This window comes from Cariama cristata, unplaced genomic scaffold, assembly GCF_000690535.1.
Source record: "Cariama cristata isolate BGI_N322 unplaced genomic scaffold, ASM69053v1 scaffold34648, whole genome shotgun sequence".
NCBI classification, from domain to species: Eukaryota; Metazoa; Chordata; class Aves; order Cariamiformes; family Cariamidae; genus Cariama; species Cariama cristata.
This window is the reverse complement of record NW_009632259.1, coordinates 7,907-26,174: the sequence shown is the minus strand read 5'-3', so window position 1 is coordinate 26,174 and position 18,268 is coordinate 7,907. Positions and strand designations below refer to the sequence as shown.

Below are 18,268 nucleotides of genomic sequence, written 5' to 3'. Positions count from 1 at the left end.
CTCTAAGTCACATCAGCTTCTTGTCCAGCTTGCTGAGGTTTTACGTTATGGAGTCAGCAGCTTTCTCAGCTCTGGTTAAAGCAAGTAGTGAGCTAAATAGGAAAAAATGGTCTGAGGTCAAGCCTTTAAAAGCTGAAATGACTGTGGCTTATACATAACCCACCGCTAAAGTAGGTCTTGATTTTTATTGAGTTGGCTCTCTGGTGCACATTCCTCCATCAGCTGCTTCAAATTGCATCAGGCAAGAGCGTCACACTATGACTTGTTCACAGCTTGGACTGCAGCTTGGTTTCCAAAGGAGTGAGCCAACAAGCCAGGTAGATTCAATCTTGCCATGCAACAGCCTTGTGTCAATATTTGGGTGTTGTTTGGGCAAGCTTCTGCTAAAAGCAGTTTATTTTTCCCAAAGCTTTGACCAGGAACTAAATATGCTAGAAGAGGCAAGACACACAAGGCCTAACCATCAGCTTCTTTCCTCTGGATGAGTGACAGTATTATCAACGCTATAATCCATCGATCCAGCATATCTGAACGTGATTCAGGACTCTTTTCTGCCCGTCTTGCTTTGACGGTACCAAATGAGGGTAGCCAAGCCAGAGGGCATGAGGCTTTTAGTCGGTGTCCATTCTACCAGTCCTGCCATTTCCTGAACATTCCTTTACCTATTGCTAGACGGAGGAGGAATGGTTTACTTCAGCTGGTAGAGTTTGAGGTCAAACTTCCTTTAAACCAAGACGTTAGCCCCCAAAAGGGCTGGACTCTGTACTCATTCAACAACTTCAGCAAAACTTAGAAGCCATTAGTGATGCTTGCCTGAATCTGCAGTTTGACACAGCAATGGATAGCTGTAGGGTCCCAAAACAAAGGCGTCTTTGCTCCCGTTGGAAATAACCAGGCATCCTGGGGTCTTGTCTTCACACAGCCCAAAAGAGGATGGGATCACCCAAGAGACAGAGGCAAGGTCTCATGGGGATTGCAAACAGAAGTAGCAGAGAAACACTGCCCCGATGAACATGTATATATGCACATACCATATAAATATATCCTTTTTTTTTTTCCTGTTTCTCCTCCGGTTTCATGAAATTAGAGGAAGACATCAAACTGGGCTCTGCATATAGGCTAGCAAATCACTCACCACATGAACTGCGGCCGTCTGGAGATTTTACATCTTTTTTCCATTAGGAACAAGAGACTGTTGTAATTCTGGCACTGAGATGAGCTGAGGGCATCAGTTTCCGTGCAAATCCCTATGATATCAGCCTGATTATGGGGAAAATAAAAGTTCAACAACACAGCAGTTGGAGAAAAGCCAAAGAATAGGCAAAATGAGAGGCCAAGCCTTTGTCTGAGCAAAGCTAAGAGAGGTCAGTTCTCCTGCCTTCTCCGTTTAGCATGGTCAGTTTGCAACCGCACATTGCTACCGTACAGTAGTGTTCCTGCTTGATAAAAAGTCTACATTTGCAAGACTGGTAGGTCTTTCATCTTGCCATTCGGCTCTCACAAAAGCCAGGAAAAATTAATATTTATCTTGAAAGTATTTATTACAAGAGGCAAAAGATACAATGGAACTGGGTTGGCTTTGGGAAATGGTCTGTAAATTGTAGAGGAAACCATCGGAAATTATATCAATTGCTTAACAGACACATACTGCAAATGCATTTTTACATACAGATATAAAGCAGGAATTATGCTTTTGGGAGCCCAGTTTCCAGCCTGTTGGCATGGTACTGCATGCAAAGTCCCACCGGCTTGTGTAACTCTGGCTCTGGAAGCTCTTCACCAAACTCTGTTGTATGGTAGAAGCTGAGAAACCATCATAGCCCGGCCCCCTCCAAATCCCACCTGCCCTTTCCCTGCTTCTGCAGCTTCACCTCTGCTACTAAGCTCTCATTTTAAGGACCATCACTGTCATATTTCAGGCCAAGCTTTTATATGCGTATGTATATAGATATATACATACATATATATGCGTGTCATATCCCAAAAAGGAAAGGTTTTCCTTAAGGAACTGGATCAATTCAGAATCTGTTTCCAATTTTAGATATCATCACCACCACACCAACTACTCAGCCCTGGGTGGAAAGAGGGAAGTCTGAGAAATAAGAGTTGCCTGAAATTTTTTCGTCAAAAGCTAGATGCGTTGTTATGGTGAAACGGTTTGAAATGGAGGCACTCTGAAAATGAAAATTCCTGCAGAAAAAAAATAGCTCAAGGAAGGTTTCTAGAAATGCTTGAGTGTTTTTATTCTTCCTCCCCTCCGTTTCATGTGGTGCTAACGATGGCATGTCACAAGATAGCACAGAAACTCAACTGTCCTATTGGATTCTGAGTATCAGCCAATACTCAGCACCAATTTAAAACACCTTTTTTTAATGTCAGGCTTTTGTTACACAGGAGCCAAGAGACATTTCAAAACAAAGATGTTATTCAAAATGCACAGGGAAGTCTGCCTTTTCAGCTTGGTAATGTAAAATTTATTTTTAGTCAAAAAGAAGTCAGTTTTTTGAAAGGTCACTGAGAAAGCACAATTGGCAAATCCTGAGGTTAGCTGAATAACTTCTCCTTGTTTAGCCACCCAGCCATGAGGACTAGGGAAGAGGGGCAGATGGCCCAGGCATCACTGGGAGAAAAACTTGTTTTAGTCTTAAACACAAGCCCATAGACTCCAGAAATTAAATGTGACCCATTGTGGATGCATCATATTAAAGAAATACTAAAATGGATCTGACATTTTAAATATTTAAATATTTTCCAGTTGAGATTGCCCACTGTTTTGGTGCATGCTCCCTTCCCCTCCATCCCCATCCCTGATAGAGATAAACAAAGCAGCCCATACACCCAGGGCCCATCCTCCGAAGTTGAGCCATTTAATCACAAAGAAAAGAAAAAAAAACAACAGACACCAAATTCTAATAACTTGGTGTCAATGCTCTTAATTGTAGAAAGCTGTGTGGGAGAAAATCCTCCCAAAGATGCAGACTGAGCTGCTGATACTGCTGGATAAATTTTTTTCCTAACGGGGAAGGAGACCGAAGAGCCCCGTAAGTGTAAAATCTGTCTGTCTTAGCTGCACATTTAAGGTGACTGTGTCTCATGACAGGAGAATTTAATGATCTGGGGACAAACGTAGGATTTTCCCCTGCCACACAGTTCTTTTGGATATCTTTTTTGTGAATTTCTTTGTGTTCTATGGGAGCTTACAAAATCAGTTCCTACAGCCCCACTGCTCAAGATCATCGCAGTCCTATGCTCACTCCGAACCATGGGCAATGCTTTGATGTTCACCTCCAGGCTGCAGGGATGGCAGCATTTTAGCCCGAGCATTTCACAAGGATATCCGCTCTGAGATGTGCGGGGAAATGTGATTTTATGGTGCTCTAGCAAGGCATTTCACCTGAGGGCGAAGCAGAACTGAAATGTGCTGCTAAATGCAGATGCTGAAGAGATGATTTGACACTTGACCCCAGAAAACAGAGAGAAGGTACCATTATTGCTGCCAACAATGAGTTTTTCCAGAATTGGCTCGGTTTTTTAAGAAGTTACTTATTCTACTAAGATGAGGGCAACTGCACTCCTGTGGAAGTGAAATATCAGAGGGTGCTGGGATATTTAAACAGAATTTTCTGGTCTCATCCTCTTCTAGCAACACTGGTGACCAGCTGAAACCAAAGATGGTCCTTGCTGGAGATGAAGGAGTGCCTCCTCTGCAGCCAGCTTGCAGGTCAGCTTTGGGACACAACTGAAAAAGAAGAGCATGGGCCAGCATTTCTCAAAGACCCACAATTAACATTTACCAAGAGCTGGAAAGACTCCTTAAGTCGAAGAAGCCACCCAGGCATCTGCCCATATGGGACTGTAGGGACTCTGGCCTTGTGGACACAGCAATGGTGAAAAACCTCGAGGGCAGAATGGTTCAAAGACCTCGGAGCCTCCCAAGGCAGCGCGGCACATGTCTGGTACCCACACCAAGCACTGCATGGCAAGGAAGGATGCAAGAGCATCCTTGGGAGAGTTTGCCCGCACCAGCAGAGCTCTCAGACCACAGCTGTTGGGAGGACCAGGAGATACAGAAAAGCTACAGCAGGAGCTGAGTTTGAGCAGCACCTGTGATTGATGTTTAAACTGACAAGCAGCAGGCCAAAATGGTACCGAAAATGATATCAGCACTGAAAACAATAAAATATAAACAGATAGAATTCAGGGTATGTGTGAATCAGCTTATACCCATCAGTGAACGTTCAAAATAAACCTATCGGAGAATATTTAGCTGGCACATGAGGGGATGTGGTGAGTATTAAACAAAATGTAGATGGTACTTTGACTTGTGAAAACCGACAAAAGTGTGACCAATGGCTCCAAGCAGCTCTGTGAAAAGCCAGAAACACTAGACTGGTGCAAGACAAAAACGTTACGTCTTTGAGGTGCAACAAACACGTTTTACATGCGATGTCAAACTCAGGAAGCAGCACAAGAAGGTGGCTGAGGGGATGGGACCGTGCCACCACACGTCTCACTGAAGAGAACTCATCCCAAGGACTCTTTGCAATCAGTTTTGCTCTCATTAATTCTGACACAGGTGCTTGGGAAATTAGAATAGCTCCCAAGAAGTTGTGCGTGCTTCCCACACGAATGTGTTGCTTTAGAAAGCGAGTGAACTTCCAGAAAAGACATCGCAAACCAGAGACAACTTGTCAGCTCAGCTGCTGGGCAATCCCGGGCAACCATGCCATGGACCAGCCCTTGGATGAAGTGCAAAGGAGTCACAGAGTAAACAGAAGAGTCATACAGGAGTCCTAGAGTCATAGAGGAATCATGGAGTCATAGAGGAGTCAGCGTAACTGCGCTCATGTTACAAAGCCAGGGTTATGCCTCACCAAAACAATATTTTTCAGACCAGCTACCAAATTCTACTACCCAGAAACCTGAAAGCTGGGTTTGGTGAAGCTGATGGGATCCTCAACACCGATCATGGACAAATCACCAGCAAATGTACTTTAATTTACATATAAACTTAAAAATATTAACACGTTGGAGTGGCTGCTGGATGTCTCTTTCTGTAGCACAAGTTCTGTGATGGTAAAACATTACATTTTTACCAAGTGCATTAAACGAAGCATGCACAACTGCACATGCCAAGATTTCCTCCCTCTAACACAAGAGCCAAGTGTAAAACGAAACCTTTTCTCATCAGCATGAAAGAACATTAATTAAAAATCCTGTGGTTAAAACACCCCACAAAACAGACAGGGGAAACAGAAAACTACATGAGCCAGGAGAGAAAGTGTGAAATCAGACCTCAGAAAACCCTTACACATAAAACCCCTTTCTTATTTTATTGCTTTTCATTGCTGGTTGCTACTCTGGTGCAGCCAAGGGGCGTGCAAGGCTGCAGCTCAGCGGGAGGTGAGGGGGGGGCAGGAGCAGGGCCACCCCCCAACCCCATTCGGCCACCAAGGAGGGATGTGATGAGGGAGCTGCCGTCCCTCATTACACAGCGAGGCACTGACGATGCTGGGGAAGGCCAGAGTCCAGGAAACAAGAGTCTAAAGGTTTGTTACACATAGACAATATTTACTCCTACACTTTTCCTATGGCTCTACAACTTAGGGGGGACTGGGCCAGCTAGGACACAGGAGATTTAAAATCCTGGAGAGATGAGCAGGGTCTCATTAGCTCAGCTCTGGCTCTGCCTGCTTTCTACCTCCGAGGCTACAGGAAAGGGGCTCGTGTTTCTCGCAGCACTTTCCCACAGAAGACCATGTGAACATTGAGCCACAAAAGAGGGTGAAGCAGGAAAAGAAGGCTGCAACCTCTGGTTGTGTCTCTCTCCTTTCCTCCTGCCTTTCTGCAGATGGACCGCCTGCCAGGAGGGTCGCGATGCTCATCTTTTGGCCCGATTTGAGAAGGGGACACTGGAAGGAGCGTTTTTGCTAGGTACAAAAGAAAGTAGAGGGAAGAGAAGAGCTCACGGGAAGCATTTCATGTTAAGAGGTATTTTACATGGTTGGTGAAGGTGTGAAGAACCACATGGTCCCTGATTAAGTGCATTACTGAAAATGCAAAGCAAGGTTACAAATGCTTTTTGGACAAGTTTCTGGAAACTCCGTAACTTCCCCCTGCAATCAATGGGACTGGAGTTACTCAGTAGCAAGCTCAGAAAAAAACATCAAGTTACTTCTCCTAATTTTGTTCAACAAAGGCTCGGGAATGCCAGAGACACTTGTTAGGGCAAGGCATTTCCTACAAGATTATTTAAACCTGCAGAAGTCCTGTGAGCAAGAGGCCCTAATCCTAAACTCGGCGTTAATGCAGGCTTTGGACCACTGACACCACCATCTCCCTTTGGTCAAGCCCTTGGGCAACTGCCAAATTTTCACCCTCTCCCTCTAAGTTAGGGTTGCTGCATGCTGGAGAAATCTGCCTTGTGCTGTAAAGTGGTGTTTGTTAGAGCGTGCCAAAGAGCTTTGAGACAGCCGATGCGTAGCTGCTAACTTTGACTACTGTTGTATTAGCAGCACATTGTACCAGCTGTCAACAAAGTGCATTATCTGTTATGCTATTTAGAGACTGAGAGCTGAGCTGTTCTGTTTGGCCTCTAAGAAAAAACATGCATTTGGTTTCACATCATAAACTCTATACATAAACAAACATAAAGCTACTGCTTATAAATCAGTTTTCCAAGAGCATAAAGCTATTAAACCATACACAGCCTTAAGAACCAGTCTATGAAGATCAGACCTTAACGCTGCGTGAGACCCCAGTGAAGTCACAGCTCAAAATCCGCGAAATATTTGTGCGCATAAGCTCTTAGCGCAACCCTGCTGTCAAGACCCACGAGGGAACAGCAGCCAGCCCCATCCACCATCATGAATCACTCCACTTCTCAGTGAGATGGAGAAAAAGCAGGGGACAACACAATCATCCACTCAAATTTAACTTAGATATTAAGCTAAAGGTCTCCTGAGATGTTTTAAATAGTGTCCAAAAACTCCTATTTGTGTTGTATGAGAAAGCTGCTTCCCCCCCCTCACAATTTGTAAGACTTTCTGGAGCACTGAAGGAGCCATCAGCCCAGCTGCATACTGACACAGAGTTAAATCCCAGCCCACCTGCAAATTTTGCCATGGACTTCAGTGGCATCCATTCGGTCTTCAGCCATTAAACCGCTCATTATGGATAATTTACCTAGAAATTATCCGCAGCTGAGATAGCCACTGGCATCATCCTAGAATACTTTTTTTTAAAAAAATCCCAAAGCCTCCAGCCATCCTGCCCCACTGGCACGGTTGGCCTGCCCCTGAGCGCGAGGTGTGGAGGAGAGGAGCGTTAGCTGGGCGGCAGGTGCAGAGCGCGGCAGGGAGCGGTGCAAGAGGAGAGCGAGCATGCTCTGAGCGTGCATCAAGCCAAAGGGCAAACACCTGGAGATCAGCACCATCACACCCAAGCACCAACCTGAGACTCCTCGTTATTTCCTTGGACCTGCCAAATGAGTTGACTGGAGCTTCCCACCCTGCCTGACACGGTGGGAGTCGGCGGGCAGTGCGGTGGCAGTGGTGAGGATGAGGAGTACGTTTCTCCTCCAGCTTGTTCTGGCAACTCTGCTTCATACTATGTAGCTCCTGTGGGTTTATCCCATGGCACCTCATGTGGGCTTAGTGCCCAGGCCATGGTCCCAGCACGGGCCCGCACAGCCCGGCGGTGCCACACCAGCAGGGGTTACCCTGCCTGGTGCAGCGAGGGTGACAGATGTCCCAAGTCACAGGGCTGAAGCAAGCTGCTGTGCTTGCACAACATGATGCACAGCCCCCAAAACAGGTAACTCTGGCCAGTTGGGCAGTTTTGCCTCTGCTTTTCCAGCCCTACAAACTGTTAAACTCTAAGACCAGTTGTAGGTGGGTTTATTTTGACACACATACTTTTCTTTAGGCAGTTAAGAAACCCAAGTGAAAAGTCTGCTTATCCATAGTCTTTTACAATACTTGCTGTAGCAAAGGAACGTCGTTAGGAGATAATTCAGCCTCCCTTGTCTTCTTGTAATGGCTGTTGAAGGAGCCAAGGGCAATATCCTAACTTCAATGTTTTACGTAAGTGCCTAAGTCAGATGGGACTAGTCCTGACCTGATTTGATACACTACTAAGATTTAGATTTTTTGGAAATGTGAAGACTGCATATATACCAAAATACCATGGTTTGGTTTTTGAGAGAAGGGCAATGTTCTTAATTATAAATACTGATCTGAAATACATATAAACAGAACCAAAGGATGGCATTCAGTATTACAGCCACGCGCTATGAAGAAGGCAACGCTCACTTCCAGCTTGAAGCCCATTTAAGCATCCCCAAGCTTCCCAGAGAAGCCAGTGAGCTCTGACGCCTTGGGAGAATGGAGGCACAGGCCTCCAGTCTGCAGTTTTTAAAAGATGAACTGATGAATAATCTAATTTGCAAAACATAGATGTGAAAGAGCAAAAGCACCCAAAGCATTAATGTCCCTTTGTAGTGACTGGCCTGTTTTAATCCCACGAGCCAATCTACAGCATTTCACTGATAGCTTTGAATCTGTAAGAAAGAAAAGGACCTTGGAAAGATCTGGTTTACAACTCTAAGCCAATGAGACACAGCAGCCAGGATCTTCTTACATTATTGTGAAGTTATTTAGACAGCTAGAGCTGTTAGCCAGGCTGCAATGAAGTCAGTAATGTAGAAAGTAACACAGAAAACCGTTTTCCCTGTTGAGAATATGGAGTTCTCGCTGTTAGTATGCAGAGCTGGATTTAGTTCAAGAGCTGTTGCCGTCGTACTGGCTTTATGATACTCGCTTTGCTTCCAAACATCACAACGTTAGAAGTTTCTCCCCAACAGTCTAGCAGATGTCATGTCTAGCACATTTAGGCACCATCCGATAAATGAAATCTCACAAAGATGAGCTCCAGTGTTGTGCAAATACCTCTCGGATGGTCAACTGGGTCCATCTGAGCTGAACACCATCCGAGATGAATGCCATCTGAGCTCTTCTATAGAGACCCATACTGGGTGGACCTTTCCCACTGGTGAATTCTTTTCAGTTCACGCAGTGTGTGAAACAGCTGGATAATGATCTAAAAGCAACAATTGATGATACGACCTAAAAAAAATCTGTGTTTGCAGACACGATTGTTTCCCAGCAGGCAAAAGCACTCTGTGTGAGTTTTCTCTTTGCAAGCATCCACTACTGAAAGTAAGGCTTAAATGAATTTGTGAAGATCTGAACATGGTTTCTCCTCCCCTGTCTGACCCTTCGCATTAGGCAAGACTGCTGAAAATCAGCTCCATGCACAGCATCTACTGCAAAGCAAATACCAGTAACGAAGGAGGGGGGAAGGCACTGGGACAACAGGCAGTAGGAGCCAGCAGGGGCTGAGCCCTTCCCTAAAAGCACGCTCCTTCACTGCTCATGCAACTGTTTTCCTCTCTCCCAAAAACTCACCTGGCCGTCAGTGCACCAACAGTGGCTACAGACATGCATGCAGCCAGGAAAAAAAAAAAAAAAATTCCTCCTTTGTCTCTTCTCTCCCTTATTAAGGGCTCAGAAAAATGAGCAGTTCCCCAGCTTAATGAGTTACCATGTATCAGCTGAGCCTGGGTGATGGCACCACGGAGACAGACAGTCAATAGCACACCCAAGATAAGACCCATTAGCTGAAGCCTCAGTGATGGAGGTTTAAACTAATCCATTTAACGTTGAATTTGCAGTAGGTAAAGAGCATACACGCAAATGATTGTAGCACCTCACCTTACACACGTTAAGCTGCAGCAATTCATCTGCTTAGTCTAAGCTCCTCATTTCCATTTCTGGATGCGTGGTGTTGGCACGACAGGGCTGAGACACAAAATTCTGAATCCAAATTCAGCATTGCAGCATGAGAGGGAGGTCAAAACAAGGATTAAAAAGTCAGGCTGGTCCATAAGAACAGTGCAGCCTCCAGCAATGCTCACTTGGGATAGAGTATCAGATGAACTTTTCTCAGCAATGCATTTTTCAGTGCCATATGTAATTAGATGATGAACTTAAGTCATAAGCATGCTCCAGTGAAATGACATCTGCATTAGTGCCTTCCTTCTGACATAGCAAGACGTTCAAAATTGAGCACAACAAACTGGAGAGAATTCAGATCAACAGCTCCGCAGAAGACGCTCCCAGATTTTGCAGCTGATGATCTCCAGAACTGCTGTATAAGCCAGCAGAAGTCTCCACCTGTTCCTGCATAAATAAGATTAAAAAACCCAAACAGATGGTGACTTAATCCCCAGCTCCATCCCCAACTGATGTTACACAAAATGAGGAACACGCCTTGCTTTAAACCTTTGCTTATACCAGAAAAATCTCCAAAATGGGGTGTCTGTAAGGACAAAATATTGCCATTCCAAAGTACTGTACTAATTTGGTGATTTCACTCTATAAAGGGAGACATCCAACTTTTAAACACCGGTCACAGGCCCAGAGCATTCAATGGGATCGAGTGACAACTGAATATGCAGAGGGAAAATGGAAAACTCATGCCCAATGCCTCAAACAATCCGACCTAAGGAACGGAGGAGTAAACAGCTGTCATTCTCCCTCCACCTGGCAATCGCTTGATGTGGCCTCCTCTGAAACTCATGGCTTATTTACCACACACACTTACTTGGGGTATTTGACTTCGGGGGTGATGACGTCTACCATACACCGTCATTCCATTGTTCACCTTACCAAAGAGAATTAAAACGTAGAAAACAGCCAAAACTGCTGCTGCTATTCAAGCAGCTTTAAAAATATGCCTCATACTAAAGATGTTTCTTAAAAGAAAAGCATGACTTCATCTCTGCTGTCCTGGTTCCCCTTCCCATGGCTGCTGCTGAAAGGCACAGTGCCTCTCCCTCTCCATACCCAGCAAGTCTTACACCAGCCAAGGGCATCCCCCTCACCGCCTCTGCACAGCAACACATCCCTCTGCATCTGGGACTGGGGAGAAGGGCCAGGTTCCCCTCTCAATTTCAGTGAGGCAGCCAAAAGGAGGATTTGCTCCTGTGTGTTTATAGTGTAGTAGCAGTGAATTTCTGTAGTGCTCTGGCAAAGCCAGAGCAAGTCTGCCTTGCTGCTCAAAATAGGTTTCCTGCTGTGTAGGAGCCTCTGAGAAGGTCCCAGAGCATGCAAAAGCACATCATTGTCTCAAACTTGAACCATCCCAGCTTCTTTCACAGATTTTATACAGCAACATGAAACTTTACCTTCCTACATCAGTTCACTCCATTCCTATTTACCAACTGAATCTGTGGTAGGAAATGTTGAAGGGAGTTTTTCCTCTTCAAAAAATACCCCACGATCTTACATTGCCCTTTTACCTGAAAGAAGGAAAAAAAAAAACCCGCACAACCAGCTCAAGGTTATTTCAGACTGATCAAAATGTACCCAGTTCAGAATTTTCTTTTCTTACCAACAAGTAAAACTGGAAAATTCATATGGTGTTTAATAAGACCCAAATGTTTTGGTTAATTTTTAGGGAATCTAAAATGGGAGATGGATTTGCATCATCCTTACGGTGCTCCCATTAGTAAATACATAGTAGACTTCCCCCAGCTGCAGAAGGCAGGTCCAAATCCATCCTCCAAGCTCCCTAAGTAACTGGCTGCTAGCTGTGCCACAGGCACAGACACATCCTTCTCCAGACAAAGACACACTCAAAGATACTAAGAGACCAAGGGGGCACAGTATCTGAACCACTCATGCAACTGCTCACTAGCCTGCTTTGGTCAAAATAAGACCTGGAGTTCAAACAAGCTCAGCTCCCTTGGTCTGAACAGATTAGAGAGCAACGGCATGAGCAGCTCAGACAGCAGAGCCAAGCGTAACGCCTGCAGCAGCTGGAGGAGAGCTCACATCATGACATCTCCAGTGCCTAATGCATATGGAAAGAATCAGGTTCCTTGTAAAAAGACAGGTTCACCTTCTGCTCTTTCAGCTTAACACTGAAGTCTTTTTAGAGCAGTAGGCTGTTTTGGAGCCAAGGGTCTGGTATCAGAAACATCCAGACACTTAAGTATTTTCTTGGTGCTACAGGATCTCCATACCTTTAAACCCGTGGGCCTAAATGTCTGACCTCCCAACTAGTACTTCATATAGAATGGTATGTAAATGTAAAGCTAGCTTATACACAGGGTTTGAAACAGGTGTTATTATTCAAATCTGTACTAAGTGTTATTTCATTTCTATAAAGCAAATCTGAAGTAAGTTTGATCAATTTTATTATTTTCCTGATTGTATTAATTTTACATAGTACAAAATCCCCTTATTTAAGCAATTTGATAAGAAAAAAATATGAAGTTCTACATGAAGCCAGCATAACACATTTTGCCTAATAGGAAATATACCTTTATCAGAAATTTTAAACCTTGATGTTTTCAATAAGAGCTTAACTTTTACTTATGTTTCAGAATTTGCACATTCATATGAAGCTTTCAGACATCTAGATTCCAGTTCAGGGTTTATTTGCATACAAAAATATATTATAATGGAAAAAAGCATTAAAAGTTCTCAACTATATAAAATTACAAATATATTTTCATAAAAGTAACTTTAAATTAAAATTCAAGCTATATTTTAAAGCAAAATACAGCTATAACACTTAAGTTATCATATTCCATCTGCTGCAAAGTAACAAAACTGATGTTGCCAGTTAAATACTTGTAGGAGTTTACAAAGGTTATGTTCAGAAGGTGAATATCTTGAGTAGCAAAGTTATCAGACAAGGGCAACAGCTCAGTGATTGATGTCATTTATCCTTCAGAGGACATTCATAGGCAAGCACAATGCCAAAGATTCATTTCATTTCACATGCCTGGAAATACAAAACAAGAAAGATCATTAAGTTCTGTATTAAGTAAGATTGCATATTGTTGACATACCAGACACCCTGTCTATGCCCAGCTTGCTAAACTGCCTAACAGGCCAAAATTATGCCTTTTTTTAATTAAGGTGAGAGCCAAAAGGCTAGTGTGTAAAAATTTAAGGCGATTACTGTTCTAACGAGTGCATTAGGCTTGAAAAGGCATCTGTACAAAGTTCTGTGTAACCTCAAGCATATAAATACAGTTCCTCAAAAATATGATGATAGATATCAGATGAAAGTTGGACTTTTTCCTCAAAATTTCCATGTATGATAAAGATACTATATCACTGTAAGACAAGTGACACTGTATAAATGAGACACTGTTGAAATCACTAGAGATTTGCTTAGTTGTGATTAAAAACACACCCCCAAAACCCAAAAACCACTATAGCAGGTGGCAATCCCTACCCTCACCTTTGATGTGCCCTGCAAGGCAACAATGAAACCTATATATTATAGGCAGCCCCTTAAGAGTTAGCTGCAACACAGCTATGCAAGATACAGCACCGTAAATATTTGCTGGTTTTGGGCTTTGTTTTTTACATAAACCTTCAAAAACTCAAAAGTTTTTCAAAAGAGCAGTCAAGTAGGTTTCAGTGGTAAAGATGGAGATTAGGTCAAGCCATACATTCATGACAGAAGTCAAGAAACTAGAAATATATTTTAAGAGAAGTGAAACGAGGAATAAGACACAAGTAAGATGACAGGGAAGTAGGAAACTCGTAATAGCAGCTGTCTTAAGTCCAAGGCAGATGGCCAAAACTTCAAGAACTACAGAGAACGGAAAATACCTAATGAATACAAGAAACTCACAGTTCATAGTTTAGGGGGGGGGGGTGGTGGTGGTGGATGGTTCATGCTGAGATTTAAGTCTAGTCCTACAATTTGTTGTTTTGGCCTCTATAGTCTGCTTCTGTACAAAAAAAGCCCCACACTATCATGTCTAACAGCACAGGAAGAAGTAGAAACAATAGTCAGAGTACGTGGTTGGGAACAGGAGGGTGTTTTTTTGTTTCTGTTGTTTTTCTTTAAAAATCATAATGAAGAATCTAGTACTGTAACTGGAAAACACAATTTCTAGACAGTGATAGAAAGAGAGATCTAAATTCCATTCCTGGTAAAGACAAGCAAAAATGGGATTTTGACATTTAATCTAAGTCAATAGATACAGATATCTGCTCCTCAATTCTTTCATAAAGCAAAGTCTAGAATAAAAAGGTTTCCCTCACCTATGGTAACTCCTCCAGTTACTTAGCTTTATAATGAAGAAACAAAACCCTACTTTTTACCTGAATTTTGAGTATTTAAGAAAGTGATGTTTACTTGATCTACACACAGTCAAGGAGGGGTGAATTGCAGCTGCCTCAGAGGTGGGGACAGGGGTTCACTGGAGTACAGCCTTTGTCACACCAGCTAAACTGCATGCCTTGAACATTCAGGCAAAGACCAGAATTTAGTCTATTGTACTTTCTTATTCACACAATGATCCATAGGATTAGCAAACTAAAATGAAGCCAAGTTTTATAAAACTACTGCTACCCTTTCCTTCCCTATCCCCCCATACATCGGCTTTCATCACTTTGACAGTACCAAGTGAGACGCAGCCTACTAATAAAAATCTACTTACTTGCTAGTGTCCTGTCAAGATCAGCAATGAAGTCTTCCAGTTCTTTTGTGTCTCCAAGCTTTGCTACAAAACAAGAGTCAATACTGCTTAGACATGTCATAAAGAAACACTGGAACCACACGATCTCCTAAATCATTTTCAGTGGTATCAAACATGCTGTGGATTATTTTCAGGAACATTCAATAGGGTTGCTGCAATGTCCAAATGAGTGAATTAAAATTCCAGTTTTTAGAGTTTTCCGTTTGACAGAAGCAAACCAATCCTGTTTAGTTTCCTTAAAATGCAGAGCTTGAACTGGAGAAAAAAAAAAAAGCTGTATGTCAACTAATCCATGTCCTTGCTACTCTGGGAGTCTTCCTTATTGCATCCATTCAGATACTGCATTCATGGCCCTAATCAAACCCTACCCAGTTAGCTCCTAGTCCTATCCAAATCTAAGCCTCTTAAATCATGTCAGCATCACTGGTTTGATATGATGTCAAATCCTTTCATTTTGGTCCATACACTACAAGTTTGGATCCAAACATCCACCTAAATTTCAATTCCTGAGAACACCACTGGTTCCATTCAATCTAGTTTTACTGCAAGCGCCTTCCTTATTTCTGTTGTCTACTCCAAGCCAGTTCCAACTCTAATTCTGTCTTTGTCTTCTCATCGGGAAGAGCATCTTGACCTTTAGTGTAATTCCTTGCCATGTATTTCCTGTCAGTTTAACTGAACTCTTTTTTGCTACTTCTTATTAACTATTACTCATTATTTCTCCCTAGTGTCATGCTAATTGGGAAGGAAGTATTTAACTTTTTTTTGTGACTGGTCACTGTGGAAAATGCATGAAAGCATGAAAAGCTCTTGAGCACGCATCTGAGAAGATTAGTTGTAACGAAAGCACCATGTAGAACATATGTATGACTGTTCATTTATTGATATGTCTGCTCCACAGTTAATCTAAGTTAACCTGAATGAAACAAGCTCTTGAGGAGTTAGATCAGCTCCAAGACAGAAGCCACTTTGAAATGTCATAGCTACAAAGGAGGAAGGAATTACTAACATATGGACTGTATCAGCAGTGCAAGGTCTATATAGATCCCAGTAACTGCATTCACTTGAATGGCAGCATATGGCTTCAGAGGAGTCACCTACTGCACCCCTGCATTCAGGCTAAGTATTTCTGTATATAGATGGCACACTTAAGCTACTTAGTTGCTTCAGTAAGAAGGAATATAAGTTACTTCTTAAGTGAAGTATTCTGTAAGTAGTACCGTGATTCCTCATCAACGAAAAAAACCTGTAATTTTCTTTAGCTTGGTGTTTCAAAACCAAAAGAGTTGCCAGGTCACCTGCAAAGAAATGTAGATGCAGTGTGCTATTGCTGTTTATAATGAAGACAGTAATATTTGAATCTGTAGTGTGCTCAACAGTAATACTTAGTTTTGTTGTCATCTAAAAAAAAAAGCCTTAAGAAGCCTGTATATTCAAGAATTAGGAAGAAATGCCAACAGTTAAAATTAAGCTTACCTTTACATGGAGTTACTGATGGAGATGGCAAGCTTGGAGTAGATACAGTTGGAGAGTTAAGCTTTTCATCACTGAAGCTGAAACTATTTCTGTAGAGCGAATCTGCACCTGTAAGAAAAGTTACATTATGAAGTAAAATTAACACTTTCTGCAATTTTGCAATAGAATTAAAACCAGAAATGGGGCCTTTCCTATATGGGCTTCAAAGTCTGTAGAACGCAAATTTACAGACTTTAAAACCAGAGGAATAAATAAATTATCTATTGTGTGAAGGCTGCTGTTCCCACACCTACTGTTAAAAACCAGTCAGTCCTAGGCCCAATCCTTATCCTTAGTAAGGAATGTGTCAGCTTTCCCTGCAGTCAGCATCTTTTGGAAAAATACTGCAGGAATGGCAATTATCCCACATCCACTAAATTAAGTCTGGCATGACCTGACTAATTCACAATATTCTGGGAAATTCCAGTTGCCTGAATTTTTCAAAAGCTATTAAAAAAGCTGAACAAAGAGTTCCAGGACAAGGACAGCCCCCCAGAATGGAGAATATATTCAGCATTTCACCCATTTCTCCATACATTATTCTGTTGCTTTGGGTCTTATGTTCTAGATGAATGGTATGGCATCGTTTAATTTTCTTTTATTCTGTAACTCTGTGGAGTTCATAAAGGAGTACATCTGTACACAAGATGTTCTGCAATCTTATTTTACGTGATCTTTCAAAGAAAGTTTTATATGCCCTGGAAAGCTATGGGAAAGGTACCAATACCTTTCTGATGTTCTTGGATTTTAGACAAAGGCTTAAGTTTCAAAAGTATTAAAAAGTGATCTTTATCTTGTCTCTTTTCATAAAAAGAGTTCCATGATGCACAGTGCACACAAAGTGTTAGTCATGGCTCCATTGGAAGGAGGAATTGTCGTTGTGTTAGAGACACTAACACTACTAGTTCCTGCAGTTTTGAGCCAGTGACCTGACAACTGTAGTTCTACAAAAAGAAACCATTGTAATGTGAACAAGTCAATGGTCTCCATTTATTCAGGACATTTCCTAAGAAATAAATATATGTCTCATTACATGGGGTGGTGACTACCACTGCTTGCCATTGAGGCCAGCAATTTTGCCTCCCTGCAGCACACATAAGGCTTGTCCTCGGAGCCCCAGCCTAGGAGGTGGTTACACTGCAGCGTTACATCCATCCAAGTCAAATTGTCACGCTGCCTTGGACGTCTGTCCCATTTGCTATGCCAGGAGATGACTGCCTTAGTTAAATTAAGGGTGTCTTGCTGAATTAGTAAAAGAGGGCAGGACCACAGCTTGCCTTGCCAAGATCTGCACATCTACACCTCCACTGAACACTGCCATGATGTTTGCAGGTATCAAACATAAAGACCATCCTCTTTTACTGTTAAGTACCCCCATCTTCGGGAAACGGTCTCAAGTTGTGCCAGGGGAGGTTCAGGTTGGATATTAGGAAGAACTTCTTCACTCTAAGAGTCGTTAGGCATTGGAATGGGCTCCCCAGGGAGGTGGTGGACCCACCATCCCTGGAGGTGTTCTAAAAACGTTTAGATGTGGCGCTTCAAGACATGGTTTAGTGGGTTTAGTGGACATGGTGGCATCGGGTGTATGATTGGACTTGATGATCTTTGAGGTCTCTTCCAACCATAATGATTCTATGATTCTAAGAGCATGTCCCCACACTCCTCCTCTAGCCTGCTGTCCTTACTAGCGTAAAACCACCTTCCACAGGAGTACACAGCTGCAGTGACAAATCAGACCAGATGACTGCATCTGCTAAGCCTGTCAGACATTTCCTCAGTCACAGGCTGACTGTCTATTTGTTTCTTCTGTGCTAGCTTCCAAGCCTACCTCTGTTGCAATACACACTGAAGAGGCTCGTGTGAGAAGCTTCAACTTGGACTATTTTCCTCTTTCGCACGCACATTGGCCCACCACAGTACTGTATCTGTCAGACTTCACTCTGCAATCAGCTCAGATTCTGTTCCAGTAAATGCATGTGCTATCCACAGCACTATGCAAACGTGAGCAGTGATGTGACTGACATCTGTTACCTGGGACTATTGCTTGCCCAAATCAGCCACCAGTTGGTATTTCTTGTTTAGAAAGAGCAGTAGGCTTCTTCATGCTAGCTTTTTATTGTAATTTCTTTATCTTCTCTCTTAAGCGCCTGTTGTCCTCTCTAAACCTGTGCAGATCAAAAC

The 18,268-nt window shown here is 42.8% G+C and overlaps 1 protein-coding gene across 1 annotated transcript; it reads right to left on the bottom strand.

Moving 5' to 3' along the window:
• Window positions 1-14,533: 14,533 nt before the first annotated feature.
• On the bottom strand, window positions 14,534-17,991 carry RGCC (regulator of cell cycle; the record flags this gene model as incomplete). Its single annotated transcript, XM_009706285.1, has 3 exons — window positions 17,916-17,991; window positions 16,049-16,156; window positions 14,534-14,596 (listed from the first exon to the last, which is right to left on the bottom strand). Coding segments are annotated over exons 1-3 (247 nt in total), but the record flags the coding sequence as incomplete, so codon positions are not given.
• Between the last annotated feature and the right edge of the window lie 277 nt (window positions 17,992-18,268).